General features: G+C 34.3%; 4 protein-coding genes across 6 annotated transcripts; 2 read left to right on the plus strand and 2 right to left on the minus strand.

Moving 5' to 3' along the window:
- The first annotated feature begins 2,502 nt into the window (after window positions 1-2,502).
- Window positions 2,503-7,065, plus strand: LOC108225414 (uncharacterized). 2 transcript variants are annotated; one of them, XM_017400272.2, is made up of 5 exons: window positions 2,503-2,832; window positions 4,213-4,443; window positions 5,557-5,635; window positions 6,583-6,661; window positions 6,756-7,065. In XM_017400272.2, exons 1-5 carry the CDS (start codon window positions 2,572-2,574, stop codon window positions 6,817-6,819), a joined length of 714 nt encoding a protein of 237 aa, XP_017255761.1. In that variant the 5' UTR covers window positions 2,503-2,571; the 3' UTR covers window positions 6,820-7,065. The 2 variants fall into 2 exon arrangements, with proteins under 2 accessions (XP_017255761.1, XP_063935795.1); XM_064079725.1 differs by having other exon boundaries at window positions 5,557-5,602.
- A 440-nt stretch (window positions 7,066-7,505) lies between these two features.
- On the minus strand, window positions 7,506-14,044 carry LOC108224607 (uncharacterized). 2 transcript variants are annotated; one of them, XR_001807429.2, is made up of 8 exons: window positions 13,554-14,044; window positions 12,886-13,066; window positions 12,545-12,795; window positions 11,232-11,346; window positions 10,686-10,778; window positions 10,035-10,178; window positions 7,995-8,186; window positions 7,729-7,868 (listed from the first exon to the last, which is right to left on the minus strand). XR_001807429.2 is itself a non-coding variant. In XM_017399280.2 (7 exons), the coding sequence occupies exons 1-7, from the start codon at window positions 13,952-13,954 to the stop codon at window positions 8,073-8,075; spliced, it is 1,299 nt and encodes a 432-aa protein (XP_017254769.1). In that variant the 5' UTR covers window positions 13,955-14,044; the 3' UTR covers window positions 7,506-8,072. The 2 variants fall into 2 exon arrangements, 1 of the variants encoding a protein (XP_017254769.1); XM_017399280.2 differs by having other exon boundaries at window positions 7,506-8,186.
- A 421-nt stretch (window positions 14,045-14,465) lies between these two features.
- Window positions 14,466-17,986, minus strand: LOC108192803 (SNF1-related protein kinase regulatory subunit gamma-1). Its single transcript, XM_017359294.2, has 6 exons — window positions 17,663-17,986; window positions 16,417-16,589; window positions 15,730-15,927; window positions 15,372-15,647; window positions 15,112-15,272; window positions 14,466-15,029 (listed from the first exon to the last, which is right to left on the minus strand). Exons 1-6 carry the CDS (start codon window positions 17,835-17,837, stop codon window positions 14,732-14,734), a joined length of 1,281 nt encoding a protein of 426 aa, XP_017214783.1. The 5' UTR covers window positions 17,838-17,986; the 3' UTR covers window positions 14,466-14,731.
- Window positions 17,987-19,254: 1,268 nt separating this feature from the next.
- Window positions 19,255-21,995, plus strand: LOC108225197 (large ribosomal subunit protein uL22y-like). The gene is made up of 7 exons (XM_017400021.2): window positions 19,255-19,384; window positions 19,480-19,516; window positions 19,614-19,654; window positions 20,512-20,742; window positions 20,820-20,922; window positions 21,583-21,650; window positions 21,766-21,995. Exons 1-7 carry the CDS (start codon window positions 19,382-19,384, stop codon window positions 21,829-21,831), a joined length of 549 nt encoding a protein of 182 aa, XP_017255510.1. The 5' UTR covers window positions 19,255-19,381; the 3' UTR covers window positions 21,832-21,995.
- The last annotated feature ends 374 nt before the right edge of the window (window positions 21,996-22,369 follow it).

The raw sequence follows: 22,369 nt of genomic DNA on the forward strand, positions 1-22,369 counted from the left end.
GTAAGAGCTTTTAATTAATCATCGGCTTAAATCTATAGAAACCATCCAAGTTTGCCTTTTTGAACACAACGACAATCAAAGAAAAAAAACCGATTACTCAACTATCAAAGTTCTGAAAACGTACAGCTTGATCATGATTGAGCAAAATAAAACCGAGTCAGGAGAGAGTGCAGCACACTTGCTGTTCAATGAAGGTAAAGACCCGGCTTGTAAGGTTTAAACAGTGTAGAATAGTTTAGCCATCAAGGTTTGTCAAAAAAACAATTCTTGTCTAGGAGCTCTGCATCAATAAATAAATGGAGGAGCAGGAAACAACTTTATAATCGGGAAGCAAGCAAGGGGAGAAGAAGTGAAGCGAGAGTTTGTGAACACCTAACATATGTTTTGGTGATGTTTTAGTTGCTGGGAAGTTTGAAAACACCCGTATCTTAATCTTGTGATCAAGTAATTTTGCAGGGTCCGTCAAAAAAAAAAAGAAATTTTGCAGGGCATCTTTTGTCTTGAACGCTGCTTCAAGCGTAATTTTAATATAGTACTTAGCTTTTCAAAAACAAATATTCAGCCTGACCAAAAAAAAAACAAAAACAAATATTCAGAAGTACATATTATATTAAAAGTGAATTCAAAAATATATTATATTAAAAATTCAGAATATATCATAATTATAATATATCTAATATATTAATAAATTTATTTACACATCATATGAATTATTAAAATTAAAATTCTAATTTCAGTAAATATCTGTAACATGACAGCAGTTTTAATAAATTTATAATTTAATATATTCAGTGTTTTTATTTTAACCCAAAAATGTTTATTTTTTATTTAAATATCTTTTAAATCGAAAAATACATATTATTCTAGGATAATAATTTTTTCCGATAATAAATTATAAATTAGAATTATTGTAATAAATAAAATATTATATATCACATGGCATGGCATGGAATATGAGTTAATATTATTTAAAAGAGATGTTTATGACAATATTTGAGTGCATTTATTTTAATTATTAAAAAAATATTGATGTTGCAGTACTGGTATGGACAGCAGCTTTAAGGAACACACCAGTAGCAAAAGATTAAGCATCTGTATATGATTATCACTCTCACTCTCAGGCACGGAGTGTGCATTGCAGTTTCCTCCCATTGTGTCAAGCTGTACATTTGCAGAACTTTGAGTGTCGATCTATCGATTTTTTTTCTTTAGTTGTCACTGTGTTCAAAGAGATGAACTTCAATGGCTTTTATAAATTTAAGCCTTAATCATCTGAATTTCCTTCATTGGCCGGGAAAAATATGCAGAAGACTTTAGCTGAAATTAGATTTACTTGTATATCAAAGCTGCACAAGTGAACAATAATAAAATATTGGGCAGTTGGATTTTAGTCTGAATGAGGCTGCAATTAATACTGGCTTTCGTTAACAACTATTCGTTGGACAAAAGTCAAGTAAATAATCAAAAGCTGATGATTAACTTTGAAATGTACTTCTGAGCCATATCCCACTGCAAACGTATTTTAGTTAAACAATACTCCCTCTGTCCCATTTAATTGTATACGTTTCTTTTCAACTGCTCGACACGCATTTTTTTTTGACAAATATGGCTTATAGCCTTACAAATGAGTATCTGTTCTAAGATATTCTCGAGATGAGCCAGTGTCGAACCCAAGACCTGGGACGACAGAGGATAAGCCCTTAACCACTAGGCTATCTCGACACGCATTTGAATGCTCTTATAAAACATAGTTCCGTGACTTATTTTTGAGATTTTCTTTTTCTGAATAAAAATATAACATCCAAACTTTAATTCGGAAAAAGAAAATTTTAAAAATAAATTACATAACTACATTTTACAGGAGTATTAAAGTCCGTGCCGCGTCCCCGTCCCCCAATGTATACTATTCAGGGGGACGGAGGGAGTAGTAGCATATATCCCGTACAATTTTTTTAATTATTTTATAAATTTTTATTTTTAATATATTTAAAATGATGACAAAAGTTATATATCAATAATAAACTATATAATCAAATAAAAATAAAATATGAAATAATATTTTTAATAAGTCGGAACTATTTGTTCAGTACTAAACTCTTGTCTTTTAATCATACTTTTTCTTATTATTTATTAATCATTATTATTTGTTGGCGACAACATCTATTACCGTTTCTTTATTATCATTTTTTTTGTGTATTTTGACATATTATTCATTTTAGTTTATGGCCTTATGCGTTGATACAAGACTCTCGGACATTATATATCACTTTAGCTTATGCCTATTTTAATATATTATTTCAATTTTTCTTATATATTTTAATATATATAAAAAAATATTTTAGTTTATTAACCATCTAAATATTTTTCATTTTTCAAGTTAATATTTGAAATATAGTATATTTTTATTCAAAATAACTCTTTTGCAAAGAACAAGAACATAAAAAGAAACTCTTTTAACTTTTTTTTTTTAATAATATAACAACATAAAAAGAAACTTGAACATGAACATGACATGACATTGTAAAAAGGCCTCTAAAGGCAAAGAAGAACAGAAAGAAAAAAGTTTCCTAAATGTATAACCCTAATTCTGAGAATCAAGCTAAGCAGTTTGAAGCAATGGAAAATCCCCAGAATCAAAGTAACGAGTGGGAAGTGATGGCTAAAGCATGGCTCTCCACGCTTCCTGAGGACAAAACAATAAGCCCAGATGAAATCCAGGCTTGGCTCCAATCAAACCAAGCCCATCTACCTGATCACATCAAGTCCATGGCCCCACCTCAGCTGCACCAACGTCTTGCTTCCATTCACTCTGCTATATTGCAACCCCGTCAGGTATATGAGTCAATGTTTACACACATTGTGTTTCTACAGCTAAGTCATAATGTTGTTGTTTGTGGACTTGCGTGCTTGCTGACTGTGTAAATGAGTTTAAATTTAACTGTTAGGACTTGGGATTTGGGGATTTTTTGGGGTTTTCAAGTTTCAGGGACTGTTGTGAGGAGAGGGTTGTTCTTGATTTAAGTGGTTTATTAGTGGGAAAATGAATTTTTGAGTCACTAAACTATTAAGGTTGCGGCCTATGGGTCTTGAGGGAGATAAACCCGGAAATTGTATAGTTCAGTGAGTATAAACTTATGCTTGTGAAAAACAAAAGAAAGTTGTAGTTGGGTGTTAGCAGGATGTGCTTTTGGAAGATAAAGCTTTTGTGTTGATGAAAGCTAGTGGTAGGTTTAAAATAATTAAAAAAAAGTCAAGGATGTTAGGTCTCCAGATAAACAATTCACTAAAAGGATTGCAATGTTGTATCAGGAGTCAGGAGTCTAATTCTGAGCTACTGAAATTATATTAGGAGAAATGGAACCTAATTTAGCTTGAATATAGTTACTGAACTATACAGATTGCCATGTGAAACGCCATGTCAGATTGCCACATGAGCAAAATCTATCATCTGTTTGTCGGAATTTGACAGAAATATTAAATTCAGAAAATTTCTGAAGTTTAGTGACGTAAAAGTCTGAATTTTTGGTTGAGGGACTGGAATGCTGAATAACCATATAATATTGTGACTTTTGAGTTCCTGTTCTGAATATTAGGTTAAATTGATAATTGGGATGGTTTTTGTGGACTGTAACAACCCAAATGGGAGCTCCATTATCAACAACATCAGTTTATTGGTTGTGATTCCGCAGCATCAATATCCTCTTTGCATATCATGCTTTGGATATGTTTCCTGCAATTGTCGTAGCATTAGTAAAAGTAATTTGGTGCTTTCCCCTTCGGCAAAACATTTGTTAAGTTTCTTGCAATAGCCAATTGTATCGTGGAGTATGAACATGATTGTATGGGCAGCTGTAGACAAGTCAACAGTTTCTAAAGTCCATTGCTTTTCATGTTACGGATGCACATTATTATAGACATATAAAGTTACATGACATCGTTATTGGGAAAAGTATTTTAAGTATCCAACGCAAATAACAATAATACTTCAAGGTCAAAACTATTCATTTTTTTTAATGTTTTTTTCTTTTATGAATATCAATGTTACGGTGGTGTCCTGGCATATTATTACTTAGTAGACATCTTTATATGCTTGTTATTTTTTATGTATGAAGGATTAGATCTGATAGAGTCGTGCATACCAAACTCTGGACTTCTGCTATCTTTAATTTATTTCTATTGTGGTCAGTAATGGTATTGGTTATCATGTGACAGGAAAATGATGTAAACTATGACCATCGATTTCAGCGCACTGATCAATGGTTACCAGTTTATACTTGGTTAGAGTCTATAAAAGATACAGAAGAAGTAGTAACGTCGAAAGATGTATTGGACTGGCTATCTGCAAACCCAGCTGTCAGAGATGATTTACAATCAAAACACTCCCGTGGTCACTTGATGCACTACATTAAACAGTGTCATCTCAAAATTTTGAAGAGGAGGAAGGTACTTGTTGATTTTAATTGCACCATCACATTTTAAAATACTTCTATTTTCATGGTTTTTATGCATTTTGTCCCTTTGTTTCATTGAATATTGGAGTAAATTGTTTTATGTGCGCTGTATAATTTGTGTACTAGACAGTGATAGGTTAGTGTCTACTATATGTTTAGGCTTATATTCAGTTGCAAATAATCTTTGGCCAAGAAACTATGAACCAAGTGCATAGTATCTGTATTTTGGTGAATTGTATATATAATTTGTGAATATCGTTTTGTGTATAATAAACAAAAAACAGGCTCAGAGTTCTTGGTAAATTCTTGTGTAGTTGGTATATCTATAATTCTATATACAGTGATTCTTGAAAGTTGGTTAAGTTTGTAGCCTAACGTGGTCCGATATAACTACATTACTTACATCTGTAATTTGACAGTATACTTTAAAACACTCTGATATTACTGTACGTGGTAATTGTTGCAACCCAATCAGGTTTAATGTTTGATTTGTATAATTAGATTCTTGATGAGTTCTAGTGTACCGAAAAAGGGGTCACTAGGTAGTCAGATGTGGATTGCAAATCCCATTCACAAATGGCATTCATAAATATTTTCTGCGCCCTTATTAGAGCAATGCCTTCCAATTTGCATAAATCGGGAACTGAAATTGATACACACTTTTATAGAGACATTAAAGTAGATCAGGGGAGCTATGTGAAATTCTTGTAAGAGCATATATTGAGTACTATAAATTCATCCATACTAATATGGAAGATTGGAAGTAGCATGCACTTGAATTCTGTAGAATGGTCTTACTCATGCAGCAGACTCTTCATCTTTGTTCTTCGCAAGCACCAAGCAATTAATTTAGTGTAGTAGTAGCCAGCATTTACCTACATATCTGAGACCCTTTTTCCATTAGTTCCAAGTCTTCAACATTCTATTGTTTCCATCCCTAAAAGTTACAAAAAAGAAAAAAAGTTCTGGCTCCTCAATTCAGTTATATATCCTAGAATGTACAGGTAATTAGCGCAAAAGTTGTTCTACTTCTCAATAATATTATTTTTGATGATTTTGATTGCCAAGTCTTATATGGAATTGATCTAGGTTCTACTTTGAACAGGGATTGCCTATAACCAGTAAAGCAAAAACAGACATCTTTTCAAAAGGTGAAGGAAGAAAACTGGCAGTTCCCCTTCCATGTATGTTGCTTTTATATTAATGATTTGCTTATAGCATCAACACATGTATATCATCCAGCTTAGCTGCCAGCCTTGTAGGCATATTTTTAATGTCTGCGTTCTGGTCATTTACATTTGCCTTGCATACTGTAGAGCTGTCAATTTGACTTCTGGGTATCAGCGTTCCTTCCAGTGCATAATTAGACTACATGTTTATGTTACATACATGTATAATTGTCACTAGTACAGTGCATGCATACAAGTATCTCTCACATAATAATATTCATGTATAAATTTATACTTCAATGGTTCTTATTAGTTTCATAGTTGTGATGTAATTATACTTTGACAATGATTCCTGTTGCTTATGGAGATGCATAATTTATCTGAATCTGGATCGGAAAAAAATGCAAGATTCATGCAACCGCATACAGCTCGATTGTGTTGAGGTCTTCTGTTAAACCTTGGCAAACTTTACTAAACAAACAAGCTTTTGTGTTGATTCCTCTAGAAAGAGCTCATTAATAAAGTGTTATAGAAGCTAGCTAGCAACAGCGGTGATCGGACTTGTTGAGAACTTAACACTGGTCTCAGTTACTGGCTAAAACAATTGTGTAATCACTGACAGATAGTTGAGGGTGGATATTTCTCACTAGTCATTGTTCAGTATCCTTCCTTTAATATGCTTGAAGCATGCTAATGATATATCTATTAGGTCAAACACCATGTTTACTTGTGAAATTCATTTATGGGGCAATATTCTTTCTATAATGTGTATGTTGCAAACTCATTCTAGAATTAAATTTGATAATGCGAGTAATCTTTATGTATATTTCTGTACCATTTAGAAGTTGGAACCCTTGAAAAGTTATGATATAATTTTAACCTGGTTGCAGGTGAAATTCAAATAATCTTGTCTTCTGGTTGACAGTCTTGCTTTCTTATTTTGTATTTGGTAAATTCTGCAGGCAACATGATGAATAAATTACCTACTGACAGTGACTTGTACATCGCAAAACGCAGTGAAGCTTTGCACAAATACGAGATGTATGTCAATATAAATATACTTTGTCGTATCACTTTTAACACGATTCATCTTGTTATATAATTTGCTCACAAGTAACTTCATTGGGTTTTCCAGTTTGGTTGATTTGGAGAAACAGCTTTCTACCCTTTTCCCTAAGCCACAGCTTTTAAACAAGTGAATCTCCGAATTCTGGTAGATGTGGTGCCGAAAATGCCAGTTTGGCAAACTTGTAGTCTCTTATCAATCGAGCTTCTTTGGCATCTCCCTATTTCTTGTATATGTAGGTGTATGTAAATGTAGATGACCTACATGTAAATTTAGATCTTTTTTATTAGTAGAAAAGTTTGTACTTATCTTGCCTCTTGTATAACATCACGCTTGTCGTGTTGGTTGAATGTCAGATTGGCCCTCGTTTGATGTACTATGTTTAACAACTTCAATTTGGATTCGATTGGAAAACAAATGATGAAGAATAGATACCAGTAGATGAGTTGAATAGTTCTACTGTACTAGTCAAATTTGATGGAATTGTGAAATGTCGACCAAATGAGTAATAATTGCTTAATGAAATAGCAAGGAGTAAATTGTACAATAAATTACGAAGATCGTTTCTGTGATTAGAGGCCTCTTTGCCTCTTTATATCAATTAGAGTACCAATTTAAGCAAAAAGGGAAAACGGCTATTAATCTCTGCCTCTCTGGAAGAAGTCTAGAATACCAGGGTTACCTTCTACTAGAATACATCATTTATTTAAGGCTTTCGGTCATTATAATAACTTCTTAGTTGTGAATTTTTGATCTTATGCAGTATAGCAATATCTATAAACTATTTGTAAAACAAATATTGACAAAAAATGCAAATGCTACACATGACAAAAATATACTTCATTTTTGTCCAAGTCTCTAGAAATTTAAAAAACACACCTTGTTAAAATTTTAACAAAATAGTCTATAAGCTAGATTCATCAGGCAATAAATAATTCAAACCGAGCTTGTGCTGGATGACTTCTTCGAATACATATAAATACTGATGACTAGAAGAGTAGAAGTTGATTAATTCCTTTACATCATTTGTGATTTTTTTATGTAAACACACAGATTCTGCTCAAAATTCATAACTGTTTCATGCTCACTGCTCAAAGATGCGTACAGTTGTGCTCCATATATGCCGCAGTTTTATAACCTCCAAAAGTTTGTTGAGATATCATGTGGGAAGAAAATCTTCTACTGCACATCCAAACACAATGGAGTAGGGTCAATTGTGAATCACGTGGATTGCAAATTTGCAAGGAGGATGATTTTCAATCATTTTAATACAACTCTTGTCTGCTTTAGCATTGCACAGGGATGTACCAAAGGCCAGGCCAAAATTGTCCCCATGGCAGCACTACATAAGGGAAACAAAGATAAAACCTCTCGTAACAGCCACCATCAAACAACCATTTCCACATCATGAACCTCATCTTGGTCATGCGATGAACTGACAGATGCAAACAGGTGTTCTATTCTTAAAGGAGAATGCCGAACCATGTGCTGGAACACTACCTGAAAGCAAACAATCAATACTACTTTCAAATTGGAAGATTTTAACATTGAAGGAATTGAGTACATAGGCAATGAATTCATCAATTGAACAAAGCTACGGGTAGTCTCTCCCATTATTTTATCATATTTATTGATGAGATATTCATGTTAGGTTGGGTGTTGGCCCCAAATATCTAAATTTGAGGTATTAATGCCCTGAATATCAAAATACCCGATAAATGGCCCTCACTGACATGAAGAGACGCTCATAGTGTAGCGTTTTGGTTAAAAAACCAAAACGCTACATCGTGTAGCATTTTAGTTTTTTTTTTTAAAAAAGAAAAGAAGTGAAGACGCTACGGTGAGTAGCGTGCAGGCTTTTGGTTTTAAATTTTTTAAACTAAAGTATAAAACGCTACTATCGATAGCGTTTGCGTCTGTGGTTTTTGATTTTTTAATTTTTTTTAAGTCAAAACGCTAACCAGTGAAGCGTTTATAATCGTTGTGTTCAATATGAAACATAAAACGTTACTAAAAGCAACATTTAAGGCTGTGTTTCAAAAGCTTAAAATTAATAAACGTTACTTCTTGTGCTGTTTGAATTTTTTTTTTTTTAATTTTCATAAAATTAATTTAATTTTAGATATAAATAAATCCTTCTAAAATTTAAATATGAACCCTAAAATATTAAAAACTATTAATATTAGCTCACTTTTTTAAACTGGTTTCTCGGCTTTCGAGCCTTAAGCCCTAAAGCCTCGAATAAATTAGGGTTTAGGCTCGAGTGTTTAGGGCCTAAAGGCCCTAAACCCTCAATTCTAAACCCTAAGCGTCAATCAATTTAATTTTCAAGTATAATTTAATCATTCTAAAACCCAAACATAAACCCTAAATGTTAACGATTGTTAATTTACTTTGTTACACTGGTTACTCGGCTTTAGGGCCGAAGGCCCTAAAGCCTCGCATTAAATAGGGTTTAGGCTCGAGGGAGTAGGGCCTACCGGCCCTACACCCTCAATCCTAAACCCTAATCGTCGACCAATTTAATATACAGTGCGAATTAATCATTCTGCAACCCAAACCTAAACCCTAAATGTTAACGATTGTAAATTAATTTATTCCGCCGGTTTCTCAGCTTTAGGGCCTTCGGCCCTGCAGCCTCGCATTAATTAGGGTTTAAGCTCGAGGGTGTAGGGCCGGCTACACCCTCAATCATAAACCCTAACCATCGGCCAATTTAATATACAATACGAATTAATCATTTTGCAACTCAAACCTAAACCCTAAATGTTAACGATTGTAAATTAATTTATCCCGCCGGTTTCTAGGCTTTAGGGCCTTCGGCCCTGCAGCCTCGCATTAATTAGGGTTTAGGCTCGAGGGAGTAAGGCCTATCGGCCCTACACCCTCAATCCTAAACCCTAACCGTCGACCAATTTAATAATCCAAATATGAACCCTAAAATATTAACTGACTGTTAATTTCCGTTTCAATTATTACTTTATTAGGAGTTAAGAAAATTATTTTAAAAAAAGAAAAAAGAAACAAAAGGAGTTGGGCTTGGGCTTAAAGTTGTAAACGCTAATGCGTTTAGCGTTCCCCCTTTATACAACACGCTACTTCACTAGCGTCTTTACTTGTTATTTGGGGCCATTTTTACAAAATCTGTTATTCAGGGCATTAAACTCCACAATTTTTTTATTTAGGCCCTTTTTTCTGTTTAGGTTAGATAAATGATTTTTATTTTATTTTTTCGTATGAATTTGAGTTTATATATACACACACAAAGATTTTCTAGTCTATATCTACTGTAGGATCGAGTTAGTAATAAGAAAACTCAAAGCAGAGCATGGAGTGAAGTTCACTAACCTTGGAGTAAGTATCTGCAAAAGCACGTGCACGATTGACTTTGCCAAGGTATTGCAAGTCAGCCTTCTCAAGTTTCCCATCCAAAAAATTTAATCCTCCTTCACCAACAGCAAATCTTAAAAGGTTTCCAGGAAGCAGTTCTGACTGAAAATAGAGAGGAACAAAGTTTAAAAGATTAAAACATGTCAAAGAAAGAGCTTTTAGAACTAAGTATTCCCGTGAAGGAAAGAAGAGGTAATTGTACGGCAAAAAAAAATATCTTCAAGCATTGCATTAACAAGTACAGTATAGTGCAGCCCTCAAAAGCTTTTAGGCGGAATGGCCGATGGGCAATGAATATACACACCAACTAGCTAAAGCTAATCAGTAAAGGGTATTAACGCAAAAGATTCAAAACTGTAATTAAAGAAATGTTTGAATTATATGACAACTATAAAAGATTCTGTCTAATTCCATGGTAATAGCATCACATCCTCAGCCTATATAACCTAATCTATCTTATGCCCAACGTTCATCTGCCAGAAAATTGACTTAATTTAAAGTTGTTGCAATAATTTTGTAGGCCAATTAATAATATAAATATCCTTGCTACTGTGACCTGTTTCTTTACATCTTGTAAGATAACAACTCCTGAGTTTTAACTGGTCAAACCTTTTCAATGAATTCCTTATTCAGACAACCAAATACAACAGGAGGGTCATCAGATGTAGTCAGTTTTCCATCACCTTGAAGCTCCAAAGCAACCTGTTTATCGGAAGCAAAAAAGAGTCGGTCAAAAAGACGACATGTTTGCTGCTTAACACAATATGCAAGACAGATTAAATTTATTTAATCACTAATAGGAAACAAGTATGAACTTGCTATGAATTAGCCTGAATAGGAATTGAACACCAAATAACCAACAAAAGAAGATAGATATTCGGTAATATGAAGAACAAAATCAATCATATGTCTTCTAGCTATAAATTTGACAACATTTTAAACTCCTAACAGGGGTTTCATGTATTTGAAAAGAGTATCCACTTGTTTAACTCAATTGTTCCAGGAATGTCTTAAGCTGAGATACTTGTCAGATGGGGTTTCTATAATACAAGGACAGAGATGTATCAGTAATTTTTGTAGTTAACAGGGATAACGTTTTTGGATTAGATTTTAAACAAGTAGAAAAATAAGAATAAAGAATGCAGTGTCAATTACCTGTTGCTGATGTGGAATCTGTCCTTTGCCATCAGTATCAATGACATATTGACTGCAATTTTCATCTTTCCAGACTAGCGCCAATGGTGTATTCCCTGTTTGGTAATGCGCATTTCTGATAAATGATTACAAGGTTTGTCAATATAGAAGATTATATGATCATTAAGCATATGATTTTTTTTTAAGAGAGAAGTTACAGCTTGCACAAGGAAGTTTGTGGAGTATGAATTATGAAGTTGTTCAGTGTCCATATAAGAAGCCAATATTATATCATATAGCTCCCATGCTCAATCTTAGGCAGATATTTTAGAAACAGCCCATATTATATAATATAGCTCCCATGCTCAATCGTAGGCAGATTTTTCAGAAACCACAGAATGAATGCTCTTAAGATTGATAGAGACAGAGAACCATATTCGACTAATCAGTTGGATGCTATTTTTATGTTCAAACGCAAAACGAAAGAGCTTACAGATGACAAAGTTAAATCAGATAATATGAAGAGACCACTGCCCAGCAACCTAAAGATTGATCTGCTAAATTTTATTGCAGCTATTACTAAATTCATATTTAATGCATTCAATATTTATAATAGGGTTCTATTATTCCATTATAATACATCTATAATACAAAACTATTAAAAGGCCTCACATGATTCCAGAGGGAAAAAACATTAACTTCCGAGTTCACATTACTGTTATGACCTTTGTCATAGCGGAAGTTTATTGAATCTTGCACATTACGTAGGAAAGTAATAAATAGCGAACTGACATTTCACGAAAAAAAAAAGCAAGGGAGTAGGAGAATCAGCAAGTGCAGAGCTGAAAGCAGTCTCTTCCTGACGATAGAGATCACTAGAACCATCTCTGTTAATTAATAATTTTATACTATCAGTACTTATTAAACTAGTACATCTATCAACACATGTTATGAACTAGGAGAAACCAAGGTCCAAGTATTAGCTTCTGCATATTCAATTAAACTACTGTGTGAATTGCGAACAAATTTGACATAGCAAAAATGCCACAAAATTAAGATGTAAAATTCACTTATATGTCAACATAGTCCATCTGGTACAACACCCAAGCTTAACATATGGATACCAGTGTATTCATCTCTATATAAAATTATATCCAATAAGACCAACTGCTTTAAAACCCTAATATAATATTTAGCATCACTTCACAGTTTTTAGAATTTAGAAGCAAGGTATCACACTTATGATTTATTGATACTGAGAAGAACAAGAAAATCACTTCCAACACAATCAGGCATTAAAAGTACTAAAATAAGTTGGAACATGGGGATCATACTTGTTATAAAATGCTAGTCCATCCTTCACATACGGAACTGATCCTGTGTAAGCTGTATTTAGACCTTCATAATCACAATTGTAGATGGTTAGCAAACTAAATCTGTATCTATGATACTGCGATGGAGCTTCGCATGCCCCTGTTTCAAGCATCTTGTTGTTCAACCAGAAGAATCTGAACTCAGCAGTGCACTCGTAAAATGAGACACCAGCCCAACAAACCATATCGATAACATAGTAAGTCTGATCCAACTGCAATAAAGAAATAATTATTAACCACCCAAATTTGTCTCAAACATCACCATTCTTTAGCCCATAGGAAGCTGTTACTACATATCATACCTCGTGAAATATACAGTCAAGTATTGTATATGACTGTCCAGATCCACCTTTTTTCCGACATCCATTAGGCAAAGCAGAAGGAAACCGATGCAACAACGAACCATTTCTCAGTCTACTAATAGTGGTACCATCCAAAGACACAACAAAGCATCGTTTTCCAGATGGCCTTGCAAATACATACCTGCAATTATACAATTATCCACCACTGAAAGTTCTCAAAATTTCAAACATTCTGGTTGCCACTATATTAAACAAGCCTATATATGATTGCGTTAATTATAAAAACTTTCCTGCAATAATAATATTAAATTTCCTGCCTGGTTATTTGCATGTTATAGCATCTAAACCATAAACATGTATGCACATACCATGGCATCCACAATTATACCTTCATGTTTTCTACTTAAAAATATATATTCCGTAAAATTTGAACACTCTCTGACAAAAACATTCTTACAATTACACGGTTTTGTTTTATGCCTAGTATTTAATATGCTATAGCATAATAAACTATGCAAATACACATATATGCTTGGGTCAATTTTTACGAACTTTTGCAATAACACGATTCATGTGCCCTAGCAATTATACATCTAACAATAGCAAATGTGTCATATACAATCAATGTGAAACAATAACAACGGTTAATTAAACAATCAGAAACAAACCAGTCGAGACTTAATCGATCAGGAACATCGATCATCCACTCAGGAAGCATCAACTGTTTAGCGAACCACATTCGAACCTCGGGCCCTCGGAGCTTGGAGGCATGACGAATATCCAAATCCCTAGAACTCGACGGAGCTTGTGAATGACCAAATTGACCCTCAGCTTCACTGAATTGAGCGTCGGCTTCGCCAGTTTCGGGTTCGGGTAGGAGCTCCAAGTGTTCGGATACGGTTTCGGAGTTTTGATTGGGTAACGAAACGACGGTGGAAGCTAAACATCGGGCTTGGTGCTGAGCGTCGCGACGGTTCTGATTCTGCCGGAGAAGTGAAAGATCACGGCGCTTTTGTTGGTCGGAGATCGCCGGACGTTTAAACGGACGGCGAATATCGTGAGGTGCCATTTGTTTGTTTATTTAGGGCTCGCTAGTCGTTGGAGCACTGTTTTAAACCTAATTTTACTCTCTCCTGAAACCAGACTTGCAAATTACTGCGGTTATTTATTGAGAAGAAAATAGAGCGAGCGGATTGTAAATTGGTGTCCATTGTATTATTATTATTTTTATATACATGGATGGTTGGAATTTTGAATTTATAATATAATGATCAAATATTTGCTCAAAAAAAAATGATCAAATATCATTTTAGTTCATTAATTAATAATTAATAATTTTGGAAAAAGTTTAGTTTACTTTTCTTTTGAAACATAAGTAAATCCCTTGTGTATCAGAACTTTTTGAAAGGCTGGAGACAAAAAATTGAAAAATGTATATAATAATAAATTTTCACAATAAAATTTGCTTTCCAATTAAAAAGATCCGAATATAAGAGGAGAATCTTAATAATTTTCTTTTCTAAATTTGAGAACACGCGATATTTTTATATTTGATTTGCCAAATATATGTGATGAAAATATTAAAAAATTTCAAATGATTTTATTTAAAGTCTTCAAAGCATTGATGGTCATTATTACAAATTGAGTGACTCTTTGAAGTTGCATTAGACCTCACTTTCATACTTACTAGGAACCCCTTCTCCGCTTAACATTCCAGCTAAAAGATACTACTACAAATTCGGTTGCACAATAACAGAAAACACAGAAGCTTTTATTATCAAGCAAAAACCCAAGCAGCAAGTAAATACTCTACAACTGCATTAACAAAACAGGCAAATGCAAGCCTTTAGACCCGGCTATTTGCAGGCAGTGGCAGAACACCATAAAAAAAGTCTCCAAAGTAGCCTGGAGGCTCGTATACCAGCTTCGAGATGATATCTCTGAGTGTGACTACCCCTTCTAGATTTCCCGCTTCATCTACAACGTAGACTCGATGGATCTTCCTGGAATCAAGCTTTATGATTACTTCTTTAAGCGTGTCATCTCTTTTGCATGTAATCATTCCACTCGAGAATGGTGTTGACTGTTCATGCTCTTCCAAATAATGTCTAATAGCCGTGAGGAAGTTCTTAGCTGTCATATATCTGCAATTACCAAATTTAGATATTGAAGCACACCAGTTGGCTATCGTATCACAATAATGCTGGATATCTTGAGCAAACGAACCTGTATTCCTTGTAAATAGCCGGTGCAAGTAGAAGGAACTGAATGTCTCTGATGCTTATATTACCAACCGCCTTGCCATCACTTCCAACCACTGGTACTCCACCGAATCCCTCTTGCCTCATCAGTTTAAATGCTTGCAATACTGGCTCATCCTCGTGCACCTTGAAAAAAGCACGGGAACAGTTAAAACAAAATCCGCAAAGCGATGATTTCATCGAGAGATCAGAGACGCATATGAAGTTACAGTCTACAGGATATACCTTTACAACGTTACCGGGTTTCATTAGGGGAAGACCAAGTTCAGATAGTTTCTTACTACCCAAACGTTCAAACCATTGAAGACCAGCACATTCCTCTAACATGTGTATAACAGCAGATTGGGTAATTATGTTTTCAATCTTCCCTTCTCCGGAATCAACTACAGGAACACTCTTCATTCTGTATGATGATAGTAGTAAGAGCATGGTCAGAAAGGAATTGGATGTCTGCAAGGCAAGAAATGGAGCCCATCGAAATGATCCAGAGATATCTCGAACCTACGTAGCTGGATGTTAGCAAAGTGAATTGTTTGATATCAAATTTAAATCACATCTATCCAACAAGAATAAAGTCCAATACCTTTGTATTCTTATAAAGTGCAGAGGAAGTCAGAGCCTCAAAAAAGTGTCCAGAGGCTGAGGCAGCAGAAAAAGAGTTAAAACTTCTATATCTAGGAGAATACATTCCCTTTGTTGCTGCGGCAACAGCGGGACTTGTGGATTCCTCAGATCCAGTGGCAATTAGTTCTGAGCCAGCAGATCCTTCTTTTTCTTCTGACTGCAATTCAAAAATTTTAAGCAGTATGTATTTAGTTTTGCTTGAAAGTAAAAATACGGCAACAAAATAGTGTTACAAACTGAATAACAAAAAATCCCTGTAAACAAAAAAACAAAACTGAGCATAGAACTTTTATAGGTAAAATTCAGCCACTTGAGGTAAAACTTTCTATTTCATTTGTCAATAAAAAGGGTAAATTTTCTTTCAAACTGATAAATCAAATTTAAACAAACTTCGGATGTTACATACCCTCAATTTCACTTATATCACATTCTCTCAGTTTCACTTATATTTCACTCAACACAACAACAGATTGGAATGCCAGGACATACTAGCGATACAAAAACTGTATCAATCTGAAAACAAATGTATACATTTACGGGGAAATAAAGGTCAAGTTTACTACCTGGAAACCCCCTAAATCCCCTGTTATCTACCCCCGAGCAATAGTATAATTCTATTTTCAATTGCAAGTGCTGGCTTACATACCTGATGCAGAATCCATACGGCAATGCCAGCGAACTCAATGATGCCAATGTATCTCTCCATCCAGCTAGCATCTTTTGGTGCATCAACGTCAACAACAGGCAGACTTAGAATTTTATGTTTAGCCATTAACTGAACAGCTTCAGCAACACTAGTGTCGGAATTGATCTCAATAACTGAGGATAAAACAAAATTGAGGAAAATTAGGAGCTCAGACAACATGGATAATATGTAAGGTCGTGCCAATCAATTAAAATGCATGAAACCATTTGAGCACTGATATAAAATTGTCCATTGAAGCATGAGTTTCTAATGCTCTTAAACTTTCATTTACATCAAAATATATATCACTTGAATGTTGAATCCTATCTTCTTTTGACTCTCATGTTACTTGTCAACAATAAAGAAATAGAATATGTGTACAGGAAAAAGATGTAACAACATTAAGGAAGTAATGGCACCTTGTCAACAACATCTTCAACTAAACCTTATTACATATAGCCGAGTATTTGTTCATTGTATATGTCATAATAGAGCGTAGGTTTGGTATTCCTGATTTGTTCTTCACTTGTCAAAACTTCAGGCCTGAATTTAATAATATCCCTAGTTCATTTCATATCAGTAATATTTAGTCCTTGAGACATAATTATGGACCTTCAAGCTGTTCACAAAATATTCACTCTCTTTTTCTTACATCCATACCTCCGTATCCTCTGTATGAGCAATTTAAATTTTTTTCCCACATTAGCATCACAAACTGTAACTGACACATAACTCAAATAAGTATGAAGTGAGCAGAATTGGATATCACTCATCGTCTCATCCCTTTTCTCGATAAACAACTCCCAATAAAATTTCCATCGCACACAAGAAAGTCCCAAAATCATCACTTCAGTACAAACCCAATAAATATCTGAACTACTAAATTTACTACATGATCAGTCCTATTAGTACAACTAAACCATGATATTCTATTTATTCGGCGCCTAAAATTTATTGATTGATATTTAGTTAATTACTATCTTAAGCCTTCTACATATGTATTCTCAGACGAAAAAAGCCTCTATACTAAGGTTTTCGTGCATCTTACCCTTGCTATATACATAAAACAATAGACTATTCATTTAAAACAAAATAGCATACACGATCATCCATATAATTATATAAGCCCGGCACAGCTGTTTCGAAATCCTGGTTCCGTCACTGTTTACACATACATGTGTATAAAAGAGTAAGAGAGGATATATACCCTGGGAAGGAGGAGCAAGGGGGAAGGAAGAAACAGGGATGCTTTCAAAGCAAGCATTAAGCTTTTCTGTTGGAGTCAGCTGAGGCTCTTGTGTATCCCACAAATCTTCCACTTTCATCCCCAGTCTTGCTTCTGGGCTTCTTGGACTTTCACTCCCATCCATAATCATCGTCATCTTCTCTTTGTTATCTATCTTCTGCAGATCCAAGACTTTATATATGCTTAAAAAATACAAACATACTATTCTCTTTTATTTGCTTTCCTCTGATAGAGATGAAATAATACTCTGTGACGCTTGATAGATTACATACAGTGTTCTGCTCTGGCTGGTAATTGGACGGCTGAGATGATATCTAAAGGGATGTTTTGGTTGGTCAAGGTGGGGTCCACTAATTAATTTGTCTTGCTTATCCAATTGACATTATTACAGTATTTTAAGAGTAGATTCAGCGGGCGTAGTTATCTGGTTTATGCCTTCATGGGCCACAGTGTCTGTGGGTCATGTTTACTGTTGACGTGGTGACTCATGACGAGGCTAGATATTCATCGAATAAAGCAACACTGAGATGCGTGGCGTTCAATGAATGGAGACAAAGTTGAAGGCTGCGATTTCCTGCATTCTTACATACTGTAGCTAATACTGGTGCATTGCATACGCCATTTATATTGTGACACTTAACAACTACTCCCTCCGTCCCCCTGAGTAGTATACATCGGGGGACGGGGACGCGACACGGACTTTAATGCTCCCGTAAAGTATAGTTGTGTCATTTATTTTTAAAATTTTCTTTTTCAGAATTAAAGTTTGGATGTTATATTTTTATTCAGGAAAAAAAAATCTCAAAAATAAGTTACGGAACTATATTTTATAAGAGCATTGAAATGCGTGTCGAGCAGTTGAAAAGAATCGTATACAATTAAATGGGACAGAGGGAATATCTTAATTAATCGGTCCCTTTGTCAAAAAAAAATAAATTAATCGGTCCCCGAATTTAAACGGTCGTCGACATTTCATACATGCTCTTTATATTGCTAGCAAATCTAGGATGAACAATTTTTCACAAAATTTTAAGTGGCCTCATGTTTACGGAATCTACCATACGTACTCAGTCCGTTTAGAGCGGTGTCCGAGAAGGGTAAAAGTACGCAGCTTTATCTCTATTTTAGAGTAGAAAGGCTGTATTCCTATTTAGAGCAGAGTCTGAAGAAAAAAAATGTAAGAAAGCTGCTTACGGAATGTATTATTATAAATTTATAAAAATATGTATTGTGCTTGTGACATAATACACAATCCAACGATTGACCCAAATAAATTTTTACGGTCAAGAAGTTTATAAGCAACAACCATAATCAGTTTTAAAAAAAAGGTAATAACTATAATTAAATTGATATTGATATAATAAAGTGAATTTTGAAACAATTAATTTTGACTTATAAATTAAAATTGATTTATTTAAAATTATTCAAACACACACCAACTTTATGGATTTTTTCACATAGCCAAAAAAATTGTAATGGCCAAACACAAAAGCAGACCGCAAGTAGATGGATAGTAACAGTAAGCCCAAAAACAATAATCAGGCTTGTAATTTAAGAAATACAAAGCCCAAATCGGACCCGTTAACCCGTGTCTGATATCTAGGGTTTGAACTTTGAACAAAACCACTGGTTCTTCGCTCCCGGAAGCTACTTGCTTCGATCAAATTTAGCAGCGGCGCAATGGTAATATTGAAATTAACGACCTTTTTAATTCACACATCAATTTTATTTTATATGTATGTATATATTTTGACGGTTTGTTTTAATTTGATTTCCAGGTGAAGTATTCAAAGGAACCTGATAATCCCACTAAGTGTAAGCACATCATCTTTAGTTATTTAGTGTGTTTTTTTTATTAAAATTTTAAATGGCGTGATTTCAATTTGCGGAATTGGTTATTTTTTGTGTTTAGCTTGCAAAGCTAGGGGAGCTGCTCTTAGGGTCCACTTTAAGGTATGATTTAAATGCTGTGTCTCTTGATTTTGTTGTTCTTCGTGTTATGTCGTGAAAATTCCGTAATCGTAAAATGTTGTTAGTGTTGCTGTAGAGAATTAGGGATAAAATCAGTATTGAGAGAATGATGATACAGTTTGTTTTGTAACTAAGTAAATGAACTGAAGTGATCTGCATTTTTTTTTTTTAATCTTTCAAGTTCAAGCTGAAGAAAATTGTTGTGGTTTTACCCGTAAATGTTAGGAAAACTTTTGCATTGTTAGCTATTGAAAGTGTAAAACTATTCATTTTCCTGTACAACCTTCTTTTTTGTGTTTATTGATTTGATTTTAGCTACGTGTCCCGAGTAGGCAAGTATATACGTATTAGATTAAATTGCCAATGTGGAGAATATTTTGATATTTGATCATAGCCATATATATGATGTATGGGTGCTGATGCATACCATTCATTTTTTTAATTTCTTGATCAGCGGTTTAGACCTATTTTTACTAGTACTGTGCAATTCTAGTGGTTTCTTATCTACAACTTATAATGTGGCTGTATTATATTAAAACCATTACCCAGAACACATAAATTAGATTGTTTGGTTTGAAGGAATTCATACTGCATAGTTGTAGTTGCTGCCTAGAACTTTTTCTCAGTTAAGGGCTGTACTTCTGCTAATTGTATTTTGCATCTCTTCTGTAGTATTTGTGAGCGGTGATGATATTGTAAGCAATTTCAGACTGTTTTGTGTGAATATTATACTACGTGGTGTTCTGTATCAATTAGGGCTGTATATAATTTTTCTTCTACATATATGGTACTTTTGCTGTCAATTATCTTGTTTGTAATGTTTTTTATGTGTGCAACAGAATACCAGAGAAACTGCACATGCCATTCGTAAGTTGCCCTTGATCAAGGCCAAAAGGTACTTGGAGGATGTTCTTGCACACAAACAAGCTATTCCATTTACTCGCTTCTGTAGAGGAGTTGGACGAACTGCTCAGGCTAAAAATAGACATTCTAATGGACAAGGGCGTTGGCCTGCAAAGTCCGCAAAGTTTATTCTGGATTTACTGAAGAACGCTGAGAGTAATGCTGAAGTATGTCTTCTTATCCATTTGTGTTTTTTTTTGGTCTCCTTGAAGGAGATTATTATTAATTTGAGTTCCTGTCATAGGTGAAGGGATTGGACGTGGATTCCCTTTACATTTCTCATATTCAAGTCAACCAAGCACAGAAGCAAAGACGTCGGACATATCGTGCTCATGGAAGAATCAATCGTATGTTATTGTTACTAATAAAGAATGAGGCTGTTGTTCAAGGATATACACATGATAAATTTAATTTTTTTGGATAAGATAATAGTACCCACAACAAAAAACGGATCTATATAATTAACAAAATTAGCAAGACTCATATATTGTGTATGTCTAGCATCTCAATTTGGGCACTATCGTTGTGTTTGGTTGGGGTGAATGATTCCGGAAGGAATGGAATGAAAAATGAACTATCTTATGGATGATTTTTAAGAAATTTCATTCCTTCCTCCATTCCATTCCCTACATCATATGCTAGATATCACCCCTTCCATTTGAGATGGAATGCTCCATTCTCTCCCATGCTCAATTTCTTCTCAAATCTCATCATAGCAATTTTGCACTCCTTCAATTTTTTTCAAAACTTTCTTCCTATCTCTATTAGTTTCAAATATTTTTTACTCATTCCATTCCATTCCATTCTCCCCAACCAAACACAACATATATAGTTAGGTTTGGATCTAAATAACTGATTTTTTCCTCGCATTGTTGCTTCAATATGCTGTAATGACTGACTAAAAGTTATGTAGCAAATTTGCAGAAAAGAAAAAAATGTTATACGGTGTAATATAGAAAGTAATTGATATTCTTGAGAGAGCTGTAACAATCTTTTTGTGTGTGCAGCATACATGTCATCCCCGAGCCACATTGAATTGACTCTGTCTGAGAAGGAAGAGCCTGTCAAGAAGGAGGTAATGTTTTGTCATGGTTTCCCCTGAAATGTATTTCTGAGAAGATTATATATCCAGTTTGAGGTTTTCTGAATATTGTACCGATGTTAACAGTTTCTTATTGTATGTACTGCAGCCTGAAAGCCAGTTGGCTCCGAGGAAAAAGACAAACCAAGCCTTACGCAGTGGTGCTTCCTCTTGAATCATGCTACTTTGTTGTGATTTAAGGATTGTTGAGAGTTTCAGTTTTTCCATTTTCTTGAAGAGAATTTTGGTGCTTCTGTTATGAGATTCTCCTCTTTAAATTTTATTAGAGATTATTGTATTTTATATCTGACTAGTTCTAAACCAGTTAACTGTTTCGTAGTTTGTGTTTTTTAGTTACTACTTCCAAGTCCATTCTATAAGAAACTAGTAAATTATGTTCTAAAGTTATAGACGCAATATTGTTGAAATGATGATTGTGATTCGTTTTCGTGTACCAAAAATTGAAATCCAAACACTAACTTTTCGTGTCATGGACCAAATTACCGGATTTACCTTCAAACACTGATAACACAGTGTAATGGTTGGAAACATAACAAACCTTAAAATACTTAGACTGAGATTGAAAGCTAGAATGGTTGAAACACTTCTTGAAAGTATACTGTCAAGGACAAAGTTTTAGAAGGCTGCAAAAGTTTTGGACAAAACATTATACTACAAATGCTAATCCTTTTTTATGACATCCTCTTTTTTCT

The sequence above is a fragment of the Daucus carota genome, chromosome 6 (assembly GCF_001625215.2).
Source record: "Daucus carota subsp. sativus chromosome 6, DH1 v3.0, whole genome shotgun sequence".
Taxonomy (NCBI): Eukaryota; Viridiplantae; Streptophyta; class Magnoliopsida; order Apiales; family Apiaceae; genus Daucus; species Daucus carota.

Coding starts and splice junctions, on each gene's coding strand:
- LOC108225414 (XM_017400272.2), top strand. CDS start 2,572: ATGTATAACCCTAATTCTGAGAATCAAGCTAAGCAGTTTGAAGCAATG. Junction 4,444..5,556: donor AAATTTTGAAGAGGAGGAAG/GTACTTGTTGAT, acceptor TACTTTGAACAG/GGATTGCCTATAACCAGTAA. Junction 6,662..6,755: donor GCTTTGCACAAATACGAGAT/GTATGTCAATAT, acceptor TGGGTTTTCCAG/TTTGGTTGATTTGGAGAAAC.
- LOC108224607 (XM_017399280.2), bottom strand. CDS start 13,954: ATGGCACCTCACGATATTCGCCGTCCGTTTAAACGTCCGGCGATCTCC. Junction 11,347..12,544: donor GGACTAGCATTTTATAACAA/GTATGATCCCCA, acceptor ATCATTTATCAG/AAATGCGCATTACCAAACAG. Junction 8,187..10,034: donor TTGCAGATACTTACTCCAAG/GTTAGTGAACTT, acceptor GTTTGCTTTCAG/GTAGTGTTCCAGCACATGGT.
- LOC108192803 (XM_017359294.2), bottom strand. CDS start 17,837: ATGACGATGATTATGGATGGGAGTGAAAGTCCAAGAAGCCCAGAAGCA. Junction 15,928..16,416: donor CCGTATGGATTCTGCATCAG/GTATGTAAGCCA, acceptor TTTGAATTGCAG/TCAGAAGAAAAAGAAGGATC. Junction 15,273..15,371: donor AACCCGGTAACGTTGTAAAG/GTATATCCTGTA, acceptor GCTTTTTTCAAG/GTGCACGAGGATGAGCCAGT.
- LOC108225197 (XM_017400021.2), top strand. Junction 19,517..19,613: donor ACCTGATAATCCCACTAAGT/GTAAGCACATCA, acceptor TTTTGTGTTTAG/CTTGCAAAGCTAGGGGAGCT. Junction 20,743..20,819: donor ACGCTGAGAGTAATGCTGAA/GTATGTCTTCTT, acceptor TTCCTGTCATAG/GTGAAGGGATTGGACGTGGA.